At 51.3% G+C, this 15,161-nt stretch overlaps 6 protein-coding genes across 6 annotated transcripts; 3 read left to right on the forward strand and 3 right to left on the reverse strand.

Annotated features, from left to right (window-relative positions):
* Positions 1 to 110: 110 nt before the first annotated feature.
* On the forward strand, positions 111 to 3,921 carry tof1 (putative DNA repair protein (Tof1)). Its single transcript, XM_073755133.1, has 4 exons — positions 111 to 216; positions 275 to 512; positions 567 to 2,687; positions 2,737 to 3,921. Exons 1-4 carry the CDS (start codon positions 133 to 135, stop codon positions 3,798 to 3,800), a joined length of 3,507 nt encoding a protein of 1,168 aa, XP_073619121.1. The 5' UTR covers positions 111 to 132; the 3' UTR covers positions 3,801 to 3,921.
* Positions 3,612 to 5,200, forward strand: BDV17DRAFT_300557 (PhzF family phenazine biosynthesis protein). Its single transcript, XM_073764085.1, has one exon. The coding sequence runs from the start codon at positions 4,042 to 4,044 to the stop codon at positions 4,966 to 4,968; it is 927 nt and encodes a 308-aa protein (XP_073619122.1). The 5' UTR covers positions 3,612 to 4,041; the 3' UTR covers positions 4,969 to 5,200.
* Positions 5,201 to 5,585: 385 nt separating this feature from the next.
* Positions 5,586 to 6,730, forward strand: BDV17DRAFT_254036 (uncharacterized protein). Its single transcript, XM_073756725.1, has one exon. It carries the CDS (start codon positions 5,623 to 5,625, stop codon positions 6,703 to 6,705), a length of 1,083 nt encoding a protein of 360 aa, XP_073619123.1. The 5' UTR covers positions 5,586 to 5,622; the 3' UTR covers positions 6,706 to 6,730.
* A 79-nt stretch (positions 6,731 to 6,809) lies between these two features.
* Positions 6,810 to 7,549, reverse strand: BDV17DRAFT_192458 (putative copper resistance protein Crd2). Its single transcript, XM_073755135.1, has 3 exons — positions 7,211 to 7,549; positions 7,052 to 7,147; positions 6,810 to 6,985 (listed from the first exon to the last, which is right to left on the reverse strand). The coding sequence occupies exons 1-3, from the start codon at positions 7,368 to 7,370 to the stop codon at positions 6,915 to 6,917; spliced, it is 327 nt and encodes a 108-aa protein (XP_073619124.1). The 5' UTR covers positions 7,371 to 7,549; the 3' UTR covers positions 6,810 to 6,914.
* A 733-nt stretch (positions 7,550 to 8,282) lies between these two features.
* BDV17DRAFT_279557 (homeobox domain-containing protein) lies at positions 8,283 to 10,130 on the reverse strand (the record flags this gene model as incomplete). The annotated part of the gene is made up of 5 exons (XM_073759737.1): positions 8,283 to 8,635; positions 8,695 to 9,124; positions 9,180 to 9,309; positions 9,362 to 9,499; positions 9,547 to 10,130. The coding sequence occupies 5 exons, from the start codon at positions 10,128 to 10,130 to the stop codon at positions 8,283 to 8,285; spliced, it is 1,635 nt and encodes a 544-aa protein (XP_073619125.1).
* A 2,480-nt stretch (positions 10,131 to 12,610) lies between these two features.
* On the reverse strand, positions 12,611 to 13,368 carry BDV17DRAFT_192453 (uncharacterized protein). The gene has a single exon (XM_073755134.1). The coding sequence runs from the start codon at positions 13,178 to 13,180 to the stop codon at positions 12,731 to 12,733; it is 450 nt and encodes a 149-aa protein (XP_073619126.1). The 5' UTR covers positions 13,181 to 13,368; the 3' UTR covers positions 12,611 to 12,730.
* Between the last annotated feature and the right edge of the window lie 1,793 nt (positions 13,369 to 15,161).

Raw genomic sequence — 15,161 nt, forward strand, 5'->3', positions numbered from 1 at the left:
GACAACGCGGCAACGCGTGATCAACGCGTGATGATTGGCTCCTTCTCGACGCGGGCTTTATCAATTCCGCGGCGTTCGGATGGTGACGATGAACGGTGAACCATCATAACGGGATACGCACAACGTGCCGTGATGGAGGATGCAGTGCCGCTCAATCAGGCCGTTGAAGTCATCGACCCTGATGTTCGCTCCCACGTCTATGGTCTCGTCACTGCCGTGAGTTTACCCATTTCGCCGCGAGAATTGTTTACCTAGTAGCTGACAGTCAATATAGCTCGGAGGTTTCAATGGCGAAGATACGGATCGATACGTGCTCGGAGACGACGCCTTATCCTGTCTACGAGACATAAAGCGATGGCTAAAACTATACGATGAGAAGTTCAACCGGATGGACGTCGCGCGATGTCTGGGGGAAGCGAACCTGGTCAATGGCGACCTTATTCAGATCCTATCTTTGTGGTGGATGAATGGACAGCAAAGCAAATACATGTCACGTATTGCGCTGGCAATCGGTAAGCGTTGCACATAGTCTACCGGCGAGATCAAGATTATCTGACAGTTTGTAGTGGAATTGCTAGTACCTTTGACATGGCCGCTCGAGATCCACGGGGAGATGACAATCAATCATCACCGCCATATACCCTATCTTCAACAAGCCCAGGTGTCTTATAAACGCGGTATCCTTAACGGTGGTGTTGGCGGCCTAGGCCTACTACGGACAGTCATTCGCATCGGCCTTCCCAGCATGGCGATTTCACGATCAGAACGGACGACTCGAGACGAAGGTATACTCAAGATCATGCTCTACTTTTTGCGAAATATTGCAATGATCTCCGCAAATGCTCGGCTTGCGGCGGAAGGCGAGGAGGAAGAAACCTCTAGGTCGGCGACAATTAATGCGTTCCATGATCAGGATGTCTTTGCTCTCCTGCTCACCATGTGCTCGAACGTCAGTGATGACTTTAATATGCTGGACATCCCCCTTCTGGAAACGTTGTTCTGTATTGTTAAGGGTATCGATGTTGGGAAGCTTTTTATGAGTGATGTTCAGCGAACCGCCAAGCGCACCGATGAACTGAACAACCTGCTGAAGCAAGAGTCGTCCTTACGGAGGGAGTATGCAAAGAATGCACCCACTCGTCATGGCCGATTTGGGACGATGATTTGGGTCAAGCGTGATGATGCAAAGGTGTCAACGGTCTCCGGTCAGGACGTGCTTAAGGATGGACAGACGACCCTATACAAGATGGACCAGTCTAAAAAGTGGAACCGACCTAGGCGAGAACGGAAAGCTCAGGACATGACGGCGAACAATGACTTCAACACGCCAGTCCATATAAGCCAGACTGCGACAAACAACCTGCGAATGTTCGTCGAAGAGTTTTTGGATTCCGGTTTCAACCCTCTCTTCGTGCTGGTCCGTAAGGCTATTGAACGAGAGTCAGTTCGCGTCCTTGATATCAATAAGCGCCACTTTCTCTACACCGTATCCTGGTTCCTTGCTGCAGAACGTGCTCGCCGGGCGCGCCAACGTGAGAAGCATGCCATGAGAGAGAAGCCAGGAAAAGAACTAGAACCGGATAGTTTCGGTCTGGTTGCTGGGGTATTCAACCAAGAAACTTTCGTCTTCTTGAACAAGTCTATGCAGAACAGTCTAGACAATAAGGAGTGGGAAGATCTCAACGCTGCTATGCGGTGTTTCACGCAGGTCCTGCTGACGATCCAGGAAATGGCCCAGTCACCGCTTGAAGATGACCAGGAAATTGCTGAGAACATCCAGAACCGAATCTTCTATGAGGAGACGACCCATGATCGTATAGTTACCATAATTCGTGGTTACACTAACCAGGGATTCGGCTATTTGGACGCTTGTACTGAATTGTCTCATGTGTTTTTGCGGATGTTGGAACGCTACTCCAAGGAAAATGTGGACATGCAAGTCCGATCGCGACGGCGAGCTAGGAAGAAGAAGCGTGATGAACAGCCAAGCAATGAGGCCGATGATGAGGAGCAGGGATCAGAAAATGAAGACTTTGTTGAGGCTGAAAAGATGTCGAGGGAGCGCAAGTTCGACTTCACAAGGCTCGCCGCGAAATTCTGCAACCAGAAATGTGTCGACACCTTTGTGGCCTTTACCAAGTTCTACAAGGAGTTGAACACAGAACAGCTAAAGCGTGCCCATCGTTACTTCTACCGAGTAGCTTTCAAGCAAGAGATGACTGTGCTACTGTTTCGTGTCGACATCCTCAATCTCTTTTACCGCATGATCAAGGGGCCCGGTGCTTTGGATTCCAGCAAACCAATATTTGGGGAATGGGAGGAGCTGGTGCGGCAGATCGTACGCAGGTGCCTAAAGAAACTCGATCAACGGCCTGCCTTAATTACGGAGCTACTGTTCAGCAAAATCAACTCTACCGCATTCTATCTCGAATACGGGTACGAGAAGCAGACAATAGCTCCTAGTAAAAGGGCTCCAGCTGAGCTTGAGGTTGATCCCAAGGCAGGTTCAACCGGGGAAGAGAAGGTCAGCATTGTGGTAGCTGCATTGGTCAAGGATGAGCAAGGTGCGCTGGTCAAGTGGATCAGCGAAGTCTTAGAGTCGGCTGCAGACGAAAGAGAAGCGTGGGAAGCAAACAAACAGAACGAAGATCTTGCGGACCGTAATGGTGCCCCGAGTCCTATAATCGGTATGTGCCCTAGGTCTAACACCAATATCCATATGCTGACCCATTCTAGCCATCAAATCGAAGGATGAATCCTTCAAGCGAGCTATGTTCCTGAACGCCAAGCTCCGACTGCTTATGACGCTACTGAAGTTTGAACGGCTGGGGCAGGAGAATGTGGAAGGTATCTCCTGGGTTGTGCCATCGGAATTCAAAGCAGCTCAATTGCGGGAAACAAAGGCAGTTGTTGATAGAGCGCTGGTTGTTGGAGAAACAGACGGACGTGATTGTCGCGACCTGCTGCGCAAAAAGTATGGCCATGAGCCAAGAGGAGGAGCTGAACAAACAACCCTTGATGTGAACTTCGGATCAGACTCTGAGGGCGAAGATGTTGTGCCAGATGGCCCACTGTTCCAGCCAAATCCCCGGTCGAAAGCCAACGCGCTCGATGACCTGAAAAAGAAGAGGAAGAAGCGGAAAGACAAAGGCGACAAGGAACCAATAGATGAGGAGACATTGGAGGAACGCCGCCAAGCCCGACTAGAGAATACCAGGTCCCGTCTAGCGAAGATCAAGAGTGACCTGTACGTGCATGCCAGTGATGAGGAGAGCGATGAAGATGCGGATCAGGAGTTCTTCCGCCTCGAAGAAGAAAGAGGCAAGCTGCACTCGGAGCGAATCAAGAAAGCCCTGCTTCTTGGGAGAACCGAGGAAGCAAAGAAGAGCAAAAAGAAGCCCGGGAAACGCTTGAACGAATCCGATGCAGTTGACGAGGATGAAACTAGCGGCAAGCGACGGAGACGCAGTCCTGAGGTGGAAGACGATGATATTCTTATGAATGCCACCGGTATACCATCGCGGGCTTCTTCTGAGTCCTCGTCGGATATGGACGAAGTCAATGGCGCGAACAAAGACTCGACCGCCGCAGAAGACAAGCAATACTATGACGATGACCTAGCATTCAGACGAAACCATGAGCAAGAGACGGAACCACATGTCGACGATGAGAGTGATGGCGCCTCTAGCCCTAAAGAGAACGGAGCCACAAACGAGGAAGACGAAGAAGATGCGCCTGTAACTGCGCCGAATCGTAGGCGCATGCGGGCTGGATTTGTCGTCGAGAGCGACTCAGAATAAAGCACGAAATATTGATGATTAGACACGAGGAATTTTGGAGTTTTGGACGGGGCTGAACGTATATGGTATATGGAGGTATAGGACATGCATATCACCATTTTCTTTTCTTATGACTCAATTGAGCCTTCAGCACTGATGACTCAGTCCACGCGGGGAACTTGGCTCTTCGTGTAGTATTTAAAATCTGACATTCTCCAAGTTCGTCGAGGGAAAGTCTTCTCAAACACATTCTTCCATCACCATGGCCACCCACCTCAACTTCGTCACGCTGGACGTGTTCACTACAACACCATATACGGGCAACCCCCTCGCTGTAGTCTTCACACCACCATCCTCTCGACTCTCCCAAACCCAAAAACAAACCATTGCCCGCGAATTCAATTTCTCCGAGACAATCTTCGTCCACCCCAGAATTTCCACCAGTCCCAACTCCCGCAAGGTCGACATCTTCACCACAACCGCCGAGCTCCCATTCGCAGGCCACCCAACCATCGGCGCAGCTTCATGGTTCCTGCACCACGCCCCGGACAGCGATAACCCGGTCACAAGTCTGGACCTCAAAGCAGGGACCTTCCCCATTAATGGCGCCAGGGGTCTCGTCTCCACACAAGTCGCGCATAACGTGCGAATCCATGACAACCAGTACCCGCTCACAGAAGCTCTGCGGCTCTATCCCTCTCTGGAACCATACCTAACTCAGTGCTCGCTGATCCTCTTCTCCGTCGTGAACGGCATGAGCCAGCTCCTCGTTGAATTACCTTCTCTTGAAGCCCTAAGCGCCGTAACGACCGCGTGCGGCGGGAAGAGAGCCGATCCCTCGTTTCTAGACGCCGGGTGGAGAGGCGGGGGGTTCGCGACGTATTTCTACGTCAAGGATGTGGCAGATGCAAAGCTGGGGAAGCGAGTTATCCGGACGCGGGCGATTATAGGGACCCTTGAGGACCCGGCGACGGGGAGCGCGGCGAGTGGGCTTGCGGCTTTTTTGTCGTTGAGGGAGGGGAGGGCTGGGGAGTTTGTGTATGATGTTGTGCAGGGGCTTGAGATGGGGAGGAGGAGTGAGATTGGGGTTGAGGTTACTGTTAGAGAGGCCGGGAGGATTGAGAGCCTTACGCTGAGTGGGAGTGCTGTTAAGGTGTCTGAGGGCAGCATTGTTGTTCCCCAGGACTGATAGAGTGAATGTTATAGTGAATGGTGCAGTGAATGTACTCAGGCTGCATTTGGTGTCCACAATATGCTTACTGTCCATGCTGCTCTCGTATTATTTAGCAATACCAATGCCATTGTTGATTGTCTTGACTCGTCCATTTCTCGAGCATTTGTCGGGTTTCGCCTTGGGAGAGTGACCATGGCCGAGAAGCAACACCGCAACCACATCCTCATCCGGCTACAACACTTCACGCACAGCCTTAAATGCAATTCCCCCACCTCCTTACCCGACGCAACCATGCAGAATAGGTCAGCTTCAATGCCAATTAGGCAAGACACTGCATCGTCCAGCTACAAAAGCGCGTCTCGTCCTTCAACCCGAAACATTTCAGCTCCCCGGCGTCTTTCTCTATACAATCACACACCCTTCAGCACAGACCATAGCCAGGACGGGTACGAGCATGACAATAATGACGAGTATGAGGACAAGCACTTCGAGGACAGCAACTCCGAGCCGCGTGTAACGAAGACCGTCCGAATCCGACGCTTGGCTTCTCGCCTCAACCCTCTGCCGCGCACCCAGACCGCCACAGGACACAATCGCAGATCCATATTCATCTCCTCCAGACTCCCTACCCCGACAGAACCGCCAAAGGATGACCTGTGCTCGCACTCAATGTATCAGAGAGAAGGAAGGAGGAGCGTGCTGTCGCCTCTACGTCACTGGGACATGTCTGCATTCAAGACCAGGAGACCTGCAACGCAAGCAGCAGAAGCAAATACCGGTACTTCTCAGCACTTAAACCGCCCGATTGTTGTTATAAAGAGGTCTTCAGTACAATGCACTGGTGGCAGTGACACGGCTGCAAGGGAGATCAAGGCACCGGCGCCCATTGGGAAAGAGCGATCTGGTAGTATTGACAACTGCAACAAGAAAAGCCAGCTCCAGCCAGCTCGCTTTTATCAAAACCTCAACAGACTCTCTTCTCTTCCTTCTGCATCCGCAGAGACGGCGCGGAACACAATGGCTTCTCCTAGGCGCATCCGATTGACCAGAGGTTTTGAGGACCTAAAAACGCAAGAGTCCCAACGGACGAAGCTGCCCATACCCAAACATAATTTGAGCCCTAGCCCAATGATACCAACGACTCACAAGGTGTACCTGCAAACGCCGTCGCATGACTATGCGAAAGAGAATGACACTCCATATCTTCAATCGACCGTATTCCCTCAAACTTATTCGCGCATGGACACGAGCACATCAAAAGGCGCAAATAGCCCGGGGTCCAAACTCCCCCGTGCGAGCCCTACAACGCGGCGCAAGTCTCAGGTTGATAAGATGGTACCAACACCACTCCCACCAAAAAACCCTTGTCACACTGTGCACATCTCAGACCAGGTTTTGTCGGGAGTATCAAACCGCAAAAGCAGACCTGTACTAACGCCGCATCTTGCTTTCCGGTCACAGATCGAAACAGCCATGCCGCAGGGATATTGGCTTGGTCGATTGATGACACTCACGAATGCGTTTCACTACGAGGACTCCTTTAATGAGCCGGATATTGCGACGGGATTCGAGATGCCCTCGAGCTACTCGCGGCCGTTCCAAGGTTCGAACGATGGTGATCTCGCTGGGTATCGCGTAAAGCGGGCGTTTATGGTGCTGGAGAACCTCTGCGTGACTGAGGAGGCTAGTGCGAGCTTGCGAGGATTTCGGGACGCATACAGTCGCCGGTTTGGGGATCGGTGGATGGATTGACGAGTTCAAAAAAAAAAAAAAAAAACATTTTCGATGTGAAACCTGCTATTGAAATGCTGATTCATTGCTGATACTGAATGCTCATGTGCATGCTGTGTCATAATACCGCCTCATAGACTCCATGCAACGCCAGCCCTAATAAATAATACAATGACAGATGAAATCCCAGAGACAAACCACTCCCAGCTCCATGACCATAACCCTAGCAATTAAGCCCGACTCGTGAAATCCGTCTCCAGAGTAGACTCAACGGCAGCAGCCTTCTCGCATGTACAAGAAGCTAAAACAAGTCAGCAACTGCACCCACAATAAAAAGACCAAAGAGAAAGATCAAGACAAGACATACCCTCAGCCCTCTTCCCACAAGGACAAGCACTCCCACTCACAGGCTGATTCTCACTCGCAGCCCGCTCACACGTACACTCGCCAGCTGGACGCGCACCTGCAGATACATAAACCATCAGCACAGCCCATCCAATCCAATCTCAATCATAAGTTCACGTACGGCACGAACACCTAGCACCGGCAGTCGAGTTCTCAGTCGCGCCTTTGTTGCACGAGCAATGCAGGGCGGACTCCTTCCCGCAGGAGCACTTTGCTTGTGCGGCGCAGATGCATCCGCCTGAGGGGTTGCTCTTGCAGCAGGTTGAGGGGGGGTGGACCATTTTGATTAAGTGGTTTGGATGGAAGTGTTGTTGTGGTATAGATAAGTAGAGACGAATGACGTCAGGTGACTTGTTTCGATTGTTTCGAGAAGGTCGAGCTGAACTTGGTACTTCAAGAAATGGTGGTTGTTCTGTTGAGATTCTTAGAACAATGGAATATAAGAGAAATAATTCGTAGATCTTGATGAAAAGCAAGCACCAAAGACCGGGCGATATCTCGACTTTATAGAAAGGCAGGACTTCATCTGCCTCGTCAGGTGGTTGCCATGCTGAGAAACCCGGCGGCGCTGATTGGTTGAGAGTCGACAGCGTCCAGGGCCCGGAAAGATTTCGATCAAGCCTGATTGGACGGGGAGATATACTTCTTTGCAGCGTGGAAATGGATTCCTGACTAATATGAGTAATTCCTGTTCGTGCATTGGACAGGTTGGTCTTCGCTTTTGAGTATTTGCTTTTTCTGACAGCTGATTGATCGGCTAGTCTGCAGAGTGTGAAATGCTTGGTGGCAAGATGGTTTCAAGTTTCATGGGCCGTGTCGTGGCATGGTCCAACTGTTCGAGGGAAATTCTGCTGCAGATAACATTTAACATTATTCAAGTCGAAGTGGATAGATCTTCTTAACACAAAGCCAGTGCGATATAGAAACACAAACAAATAAATCAAGCAAATCACGCTGGATCCAAACTCCAATGATTTTCCGCCTTACAAGCAAGCAAAAGTATCCAATAAAACAAGCGAGAAGAAAAATATCAGCTATATCCAATCAGCAACGTATGTACTGGTGAGAGGTTCGAAGTTCTTTCGAAGATTAGACTGGTCGGACGTTGTCTTGTCCGCATTACGATTATCTGCAATCGCTGTCGAAGTATTGCAGGACGGTCGAGTTGTTGAGAACGAATGTGAGGGTCGAGATTATAGGTAGTTCGCATATTCGTAGCCCTGGCTGTACTTCGCCATGACATGCGGGGAGTTGTTCATCCTTTCGTCGGGAGAACTGCTAACAGCAACGTGTCCGGTCTCGGAGGGAAAGGTGGCTGGTAGACTCAAGCTCGAAGCGTTGGCCTGGGTGAAGGGGATCCCAGGGCTCATACTGTATGGGTGATGTTCGTAGGAATAAGGGCGGTATTCGGACGCCTCTGAGACGGGGAGGTGGTGTAGGGTGGGCATTGTTCGGCTAGGCTGCATGTGCGAGCTCATCTCCATTCCGCTGTAGGCTTTCGGAGCAGGCATCGAGAGGGTGGACTGATAATTGTGGATTTGCGGACCTATGATGAAGTCAATGGGTCAGCGTCGCCAAAAATTGAAACATCCGCTGCAGACTTACTGGCATTGTCCATTCCGTATGGCATCTGCGATTCTGGCTGACCATTTGGTGAGACAGAACCCTCAAGTGGGCGATGTTGATCATAACCAGCCATCATACCGTTCCCAGGACGGTTCATGACATAGTCCATTGGTCGGCGATATTGCATCCCGGCGTGACCCATGGCGTCGCCCGGTCTCGTGAATCGACTAGGGAACTGAAGGCCCGTGTTGAAGGAAGATTCGGAAAAGCTGCTCGATCGTGGAAAAGGGAAGGCACGGTTGCTCCTCAAATCTGGAACCGTTGCTGCTGCGCCGCGGTTCTGATAACTCTCGAAGCCTCTATCTGACGAGTTGGTAGGGTAGCCAGGGCCGTTGGTCGAGGCGGAGCTCAACGGAGATATACCGTATTCGTCGTCATTCAAGCGAGGTAACCCTTCGGTAAGGAGTCCCTATACATTCAACTGTTAGCCCAGTAGGACAGAGAACAAGAAATGCATAGCTTACCGACTCAGAAGGACCCCTACTTCCGAATGGGGTCCGTAAGACCTGAGTAGTGTCAAAGTCATCGGGAAGCGCTCGAGACTTCAACATACGCTCCCGGTCGTTGCTCGTAAGTCGCTTGAGCTTTGCGCGTCTGATAGGGTGTTAGAAACACATCATCCATCCCCATCCTAAAATCCAAATACCTGTTCTGAAACCAGACCTGGACCTGACGTGGTGTGAGTCCAGGGATCTCCCTTGATAATCGCTCTCGGTGTGCGGCATCAGGGTGTGCCTGTCGAGTAAACTCGCTCATCAAAAAGCGTGTTTGGTTATGGGTAAGGCTTCGAACGGTCAGCAATGGCTCGAGCAATGACTCGAAATCTCTTACCGGAACCGCTTCATTTTCTTCTTGTCAATTTTAGCGTCAAGCGATGACTTCTTCTCGTCGGCGACTGATGATCCCGCCGCATCGTCGTCGGACGAGCCTCCATTGATTTCGCTGTGATCCTTATCATCCTCTTGCATCTCGTCGGGAACTTCAGGCTTGACGTTGTATAGGAGTTCGCTAGTCGTTTGATGATCTTCCGTTCCTGGAATATCGGCGTTGACGCTGTCGACCTCAGACCTCCCCAATGCATTGCCATGTGCATTGGGTTCCTGACCTTCCACCGCGTCCAACGTCGCCTCCTTCCCTGAGTACTGTATTGTGTTGGAAGACCGTCCAGAAGGCTGGGTGTGCAAGGCATTCTCAGCCTTGACGGCAGCAGGTTGCATTTCCACGGGGGAGGCTCTATTCGATCCACCTACTGTCCCTCCGACTGCGGATAGAGTCGATAAGTTCACTCTCGACTTTGATGAGGCTTGCTCGCTGTTCCAGGAGACTGAAGCCCAGGAGTTCGTGATTGCAGGCGAATGAACAGTAGCTGGTGACGGCACCGTTGGAACCCAGGCACAGGGGCCACTGACTGACATGGTCGTAGTTCCTTTCCCTGCCTATTCCATGTAGTTTTGGCAGGAACGAATTCGACGTAGACGTAGGGGGTCGGTTGAGACGCAGTCCACAAGGTATCACAGGTACTGGTGATGCGTCACTGAACAAATGATGAACTGGACAGATTTGTCACAACCCTTAAGCAAGGGTCGGATGTCCCAAAATTGCAACAGGGGTGGTGATAAGAAGTAAAGTAAACAACAAGTTCGTCGCCTGTCGTTCTTAGAAAGACTTCAGACTGTCATCGGGATTCGCAACTAACAAATGGAAAATGGTCTAACTGCCTGGTCGTTTCCTATAAAAATATGAAAGGGTAATCTTAGTCGCAACTTAGATCACCACAAGGCAGCGGCAAGCAATAAACGTTGATTCCACAGTTGGGTCCTGAATGTGGCCACAGCACTCCAGCCTCCCGGCGCCTGGGGTGGGAGATGGGAGGAGCAGAGATTAAACAGTGCTTAGCCAAGCGGGTCAGGACAAAGAGATCAAGGTATTACTGAAATTTCAGAAACAAGGCCAGGAAGACCGGCGCTTAGGTCCAGGACTGTGGTCGAAGTCCGAGAGTAATGATCCACAGGATCTGTCACTTGTGCCACTGATGGAGAGGGGAATTCCAGGAGTGAGGGGTGGCAACTGGTCAAGGAGGGTTTCCTTCGGCTGATGACAGGCTGACACGCCTAAAGACGAATGACAAGCAGAGCCTAATGCAGGAGGCAGCTCAAGGGAAACCGGCACCTCGAGGAAAACGTTCGGAGACAGATATCGCACGCCAAGCTACAGGTATGAGCCATGCTCCTAGAGGTATCAGAATGTGTCTGCGGGACTTACAGGGCTAATCGGGACAAAGGGTCACAGAAAGGTGGGTATTTGGAGACGTTGGCTGGGGATTTTGAACAAAATTTCAGTTGTAGGAGAGGGATGCGGCGATAGTCTATTCAGCGGAGCTACTACTCAGAGTAGAATCTGACAATAATGATGGTGATATAAAGGTTCGTTGCAAGATGTTTTGGATTGAAAAGACGTTGGCGCTATCTGGGGTTCGACTCAGTTCGAGGCAACGTCGTACCAATGGCCAATTAAAGAAGACAGCCTCAGAAAATAGGGAAAGATTGTACGGGAGTAGTGGGATGTTGAGCAAAGTCAAAATAAAAGTCGAATGCAATAAGGTGATGGCGAGGACGACCATGCGCAAGAGTCTTGACAAAAGCAAGAGTGGCAAGCAGACAAACTCGGCCAGCTCTAGACTTGGGGAGCGGTACCTAGCCCTGTGGAAAAAGACGGAGAGAGGGTGCGTGGTATCTAGGCGATCGAAGATTGACTTTCACGAATGGGCTATTGCTATCGTTGTCGATTTGAGACAGCGATGGTGCACCGAGGTATGGTTGGTATGGACCGAGCAATGAGAAGAACGAAACTACCCATGCTGATTCAATTTCCACACCATCACACAGTATAGACACTGGCCGCAATGAGCCGCCGTTTGCGATAGTTTATCGATAGGGACAGCCCGTCGAGAGACCAAAGCTGTTTGGCAGCCTGAGGGCGTGGAACGAGGACGCCAAACCGGGATGATTCCTGATTCACAGTGCATCCACCATCCATTTCATAGTGGCGGGTCACTGGGGAGTCCGGGACAGTCTTAGACTCAACCCCACTGACCGGTTTGTACGCCAATTACCCGTTGCCAGAGGGGTAAAAAACGGACCCTTACTCTTGATGCCTGGTCTGTCGGAGCCGGGCCCGACTCAGGCAGCATGACGGTGATTAGTCGGTCAGACTGTCAGACTGTTGTTTGTCCTTCCGACGAAGGTGATGGATGGCAGGCACGCCGCAGGCCATGTGGAAGACGTTCCGGGAGGTGCAAGGCCAGTAGACTAGGGGTGGTGCTTTGGTCTGGAATCCACCAAACACAGCGCCTGGATCGAAACAAGAGGCCCTAACGTCGAAGCCCTGCTAGCGCGCCGCCCTGCCCGCAATCAGCCAGCCAAGACACGCCGTCCCGAGGTGACGTGAAGGTGGACGACACGAGGAAGCAGTGGAACCTTGTTGTCTCCTCCCACGCGGAAATGCGTGATCCATCCCGGAAGAACGAGGGGCTGGCAGTAGTGGCAGCAGAGTTGGCGAAGATCATGAGTCTGACTCCTCTTGCCATCCGCGTATTTGTTTCTGATTTGTTTGATGATTCAGGAACAGGACGGGTCCTGGAGGATCTAGAGACTATAGTCGAAGTCATCCAGGGCCGTGGAACAGGAAGCCGGAGAAGGGAAGGAAGAACAAATTCCACCAGATGGAGTCGGAGGAGGCCTGACCCCCTTGCCGCGTTGGGCTTAATGCGTTGCATTTTACCGAGCCTCCTATTTGTGCTCTGTACTATGAGTACTACTAGTAGACTCCTCACCCCGTGCTGAATACGGGAAATGATGGAATCGCGATGGATCACCAGAATCGACTCGAGTCAATTGGCTATGATAGCATCCGTCGACCCCGATACCCTTGGATAGTCAATTTCCAAGCAAACGCTGGGAGAATCCAGTTAGGCAGTAGACTAGAACGGACACTGGGCCGAGACTGTCCGAGGGCGCTAAAATCGTGTGCTTGTCAACGGCTTTGACGCTTCGAGTCTCCACCGGTTGTTTTGCAGACGGGGCGACCAGGAGAACAACCTCCACAGAGCGAGCCTGCATGAAACGTTGTTGTCGCAGACGAGGCTAAAAGGGAACAGAGAACGGGAAGTGAATGTGACCATCTGCCGAAAGCGACCAGATGAGGACTGAAGAAGACAGTGAGGTTTGTCTGAGGCCCAGTTCGGGGTGAAGACAAGAATTCTGTGTTTTAGTCTAGAAGGCCGATAGTGGGACATGAGTCGTAGTGGGTCACTTGATAGACAGCCAGCGTCTGAGGTGAGCTCGGTTAGAGCAGGATTTGCCAGGCGGATGGAGTCCTCTGCCCGCGAGGTACGTAGCTGCTCGGAACTATTGTTCCAGGGCTGTCGCTCGCGCTTCAGGCTCAGCTCGCCATGACCATGCTCCATAAGTTCGTACCAGTCTCTGCTGCCAATTATGCCGCCGAATATTGAAACAGGGATAGAGAAAGGAAGAAACGCGATGTCTACTTCGTAGATCCTCTACTCAACGCAATCGGCCAAAATTCGATGCTCCCAAAGTAGAGAGAAGGACGTCAGAAGAGGACCCGGAGTATCCAGGAACGAGGTTCATACGAACTCCACGGAGTAATCCCGTGGAACACGATAGAAGCGCCGGAACTTCTAAACGCTTCACGATCCTGGCTTCTTCGGAGAATTGCTGGCCAGTGGTGAGACTCGTGCCCCTTGCTAGTCCAGAAAAGATGCGAAAGACTGAGGGTCATCTTTAGGCTGAAGCTGGCGGTGATCTCGCAGCCTGGGTTTCTTACCTGGATGGGAAAGGTTCCAGGCGAAATCTCGGAGTCGTCGAATCTGACGGGAGATGCCGACTGACTGCACTTCGCCGACATCTACTCCGTACTGATATCCCATAGAGTGCGTGTGTATACTTGGTATCTTTGAACAGCGAGCGGGTACTTTGGTAGCAGGATTCCAGGAGGCTTCCATTTGAAGATGACTGGGCCGAAGGTGGGGAAACAGGGACTGAGGGACTTCGTAAGCCCCTAGCCTGAAGAGCCCAAGTGCAAAGACTATGGCCTGATCGCGTCAAAGCTTCCTTCAGGTGCGAAGAGGACATCGACGATGATCCTGGATCGCAGTGGCATCGTGTGGCAACGGTGCGGGGAAGAAGATCACAGGCGAATCCACGATGAAAGAAGCGACCACTCATGGCCATTCGGTGCAATCTTGATCAAGGCTTCGCGCCGTGTCTAGATGGAGAACATATCTCCTTCATTTTAGCCTTCCACTGACTGAGCCCAGCCTGAGTCAAAGTGTCAAAGCTCCTTCGGACAGCATACGAATGCTCAGTTCCTCAGCTGTTTGGTCTGTGCGGGTCATCGGCCATGGTGAAACGCCACAAGCATGGCATGCTCCATCCAGACTCCAGAGCGGTGCCTTATCTTGCGTTCAACCGAGACACGCCGAGATTTGAGCGGCGGAACGTAGTAGCTCCATCGACATCCGGGCAATCTGATACCTTGAGTAGCAGCCAGCTAAAGATCGGTTTACCCTCTAAACTTTGCAAGCTCACCCTCTTCTGAGGGTGTTCAAAATACTGAGACCCTCCTACTGAGACTTAAAGAGACCGTAGCTGGTAGTGTCCGTATCCTACGGGTAGGGCTCGGGCCTAATTTTACCGTGAAACATGACAGGCGCCCTTTAATCTCGCCTCCGAAACCTCAGTCTTCAGCATCTCCATTCCTCCGAATTCCAAACGCCTGGGAAAGGCCATGCTTCCCCCACGTTGCTGTCACGCTGTCATCACTCAGCTTGAGCCTGTCAGGTTGTCAGGTTGTCAAGTCGTCAGGCTGGATTGTTTCGACTAGATTGAAGTTTATGCAAGCTGTTCTTCAGATCACACAAGGTGAGGTCCGGGCTTCTAATTAATGCAGGTACTTTGCAGGTAGTACGTGGTAGGTGATACTTGTTGATCATTGATAGCTGCTAACGTGCGCAGAGTTTTTCTGCCGAGAGAGATCTGTGTAGACGAACTCAAAGGATTGATTGAAGGATTCTCTTGATGGCCCTAATTGCCACATATCTTCTAAAAGGCCTCGATCGCTCCCGTACAGATGTCCTATTGTTCATTTGATCAAAGGACCTGGGCGGGTGCCGTGTGAGAACTTTGCGGTGAGAGGCGGGCTAGGTTAGCCAAGGATTTGATAATTACCGTTCCACCTCCATTGCCAACCATTAGCCAGCCGCCCATGGGTTGCATCAGATATGCAAATAGCTGCCAAACACCAGGCATCATGCACAAGACTTGATACAAATAGTCAAGCTATAGAGATATTCATGCAGAAAGTGATGACAGTTGGGCAATCGTTTGGCTGCAGGTCGGGACATGAATAGTTTCTCCGCAACAGTA

This window comes from Aspergillus undulatus (assembly GCF_047715775.1).
Source record: "Aspergillus undulatus strain CBS 261.88 unplaced genomic scaffold BDV17scaffold_6, whole genome shotgun sequence".
NCBI classification, from domain to species: Eukaryota; Fungi; Ascomycota; class Eurotiomycetes; order Eurotiales; family Aspergillaceae; genus Aspergillus; species Aspergillus undulatus.

Bases quoted from the DNA above. Each gene is read 5' to 3' on its own strand.
- tof1 (XM_073755133.1), top strand. From the start codon at position 133: ATGGAGGATGCAGTGCCGCTCAATCAGGCCGTTGAAGTCATCGACCCT. The intron at 217-274 runs GTGAGTTTACCC...CAGTCAATATAG, and splicing joins TCTATGGTCTCGTCACTGCC to CTCGGAGGTTTCAATGGCGA. The intron at 2,688-2,736 runs GTATGTGCCCTA...GACCCATTCTAG, and splicing joins TGCCCCGAGTCCTATAATCG to CCATCAAATCGAAGGATGAA.
- BDV17DRAFT_300557 (XM_073764085.1), top strand. From the start codon at position 4,042: ATGGCCACCCACCTCAACTTCGTCACGCTGGACGTGTTCACTACAACA.
- BDV17DRAFT_254036 (XM_073756725.1), top strand. From the start codon at position 5,623: ATGTATCAGAGAGAAGGAAGGAGGAGCGTGCTGTCGCCTCTACGTCAC.
- BDV17DRAFT_192458 (XM_073755135.1), bottom strand. From the start codon at position 7,370: ATGGTCCACCCCCCCTCAACCTGCTGCAAGAGCAACCCCTCAGGCGGA. The intron at 7,148-7,210 runs GTACGTGAACTT...ATGTATCTGCAG, and splicing joins CGGTGCTAGGTGTTCGTGCC to GTGCGCGTCCAGCTGGCGAG. The intron at 6,986-7,051 runs GTATGTCTTGTC...GACTTGTTTTAG, and splicing joins TTGTGGGAAGAGGGCTGAGG to CTTCTTGTACATGCGAGAAG.
- BDV17DRAFT_192453 (XM_073755134.1), bottom strand. From the start codon at position 13,180: ATGGAGCATGGTCATGGCGAGCTGAGCCTGAAGCGCGAGCGACAGCCC.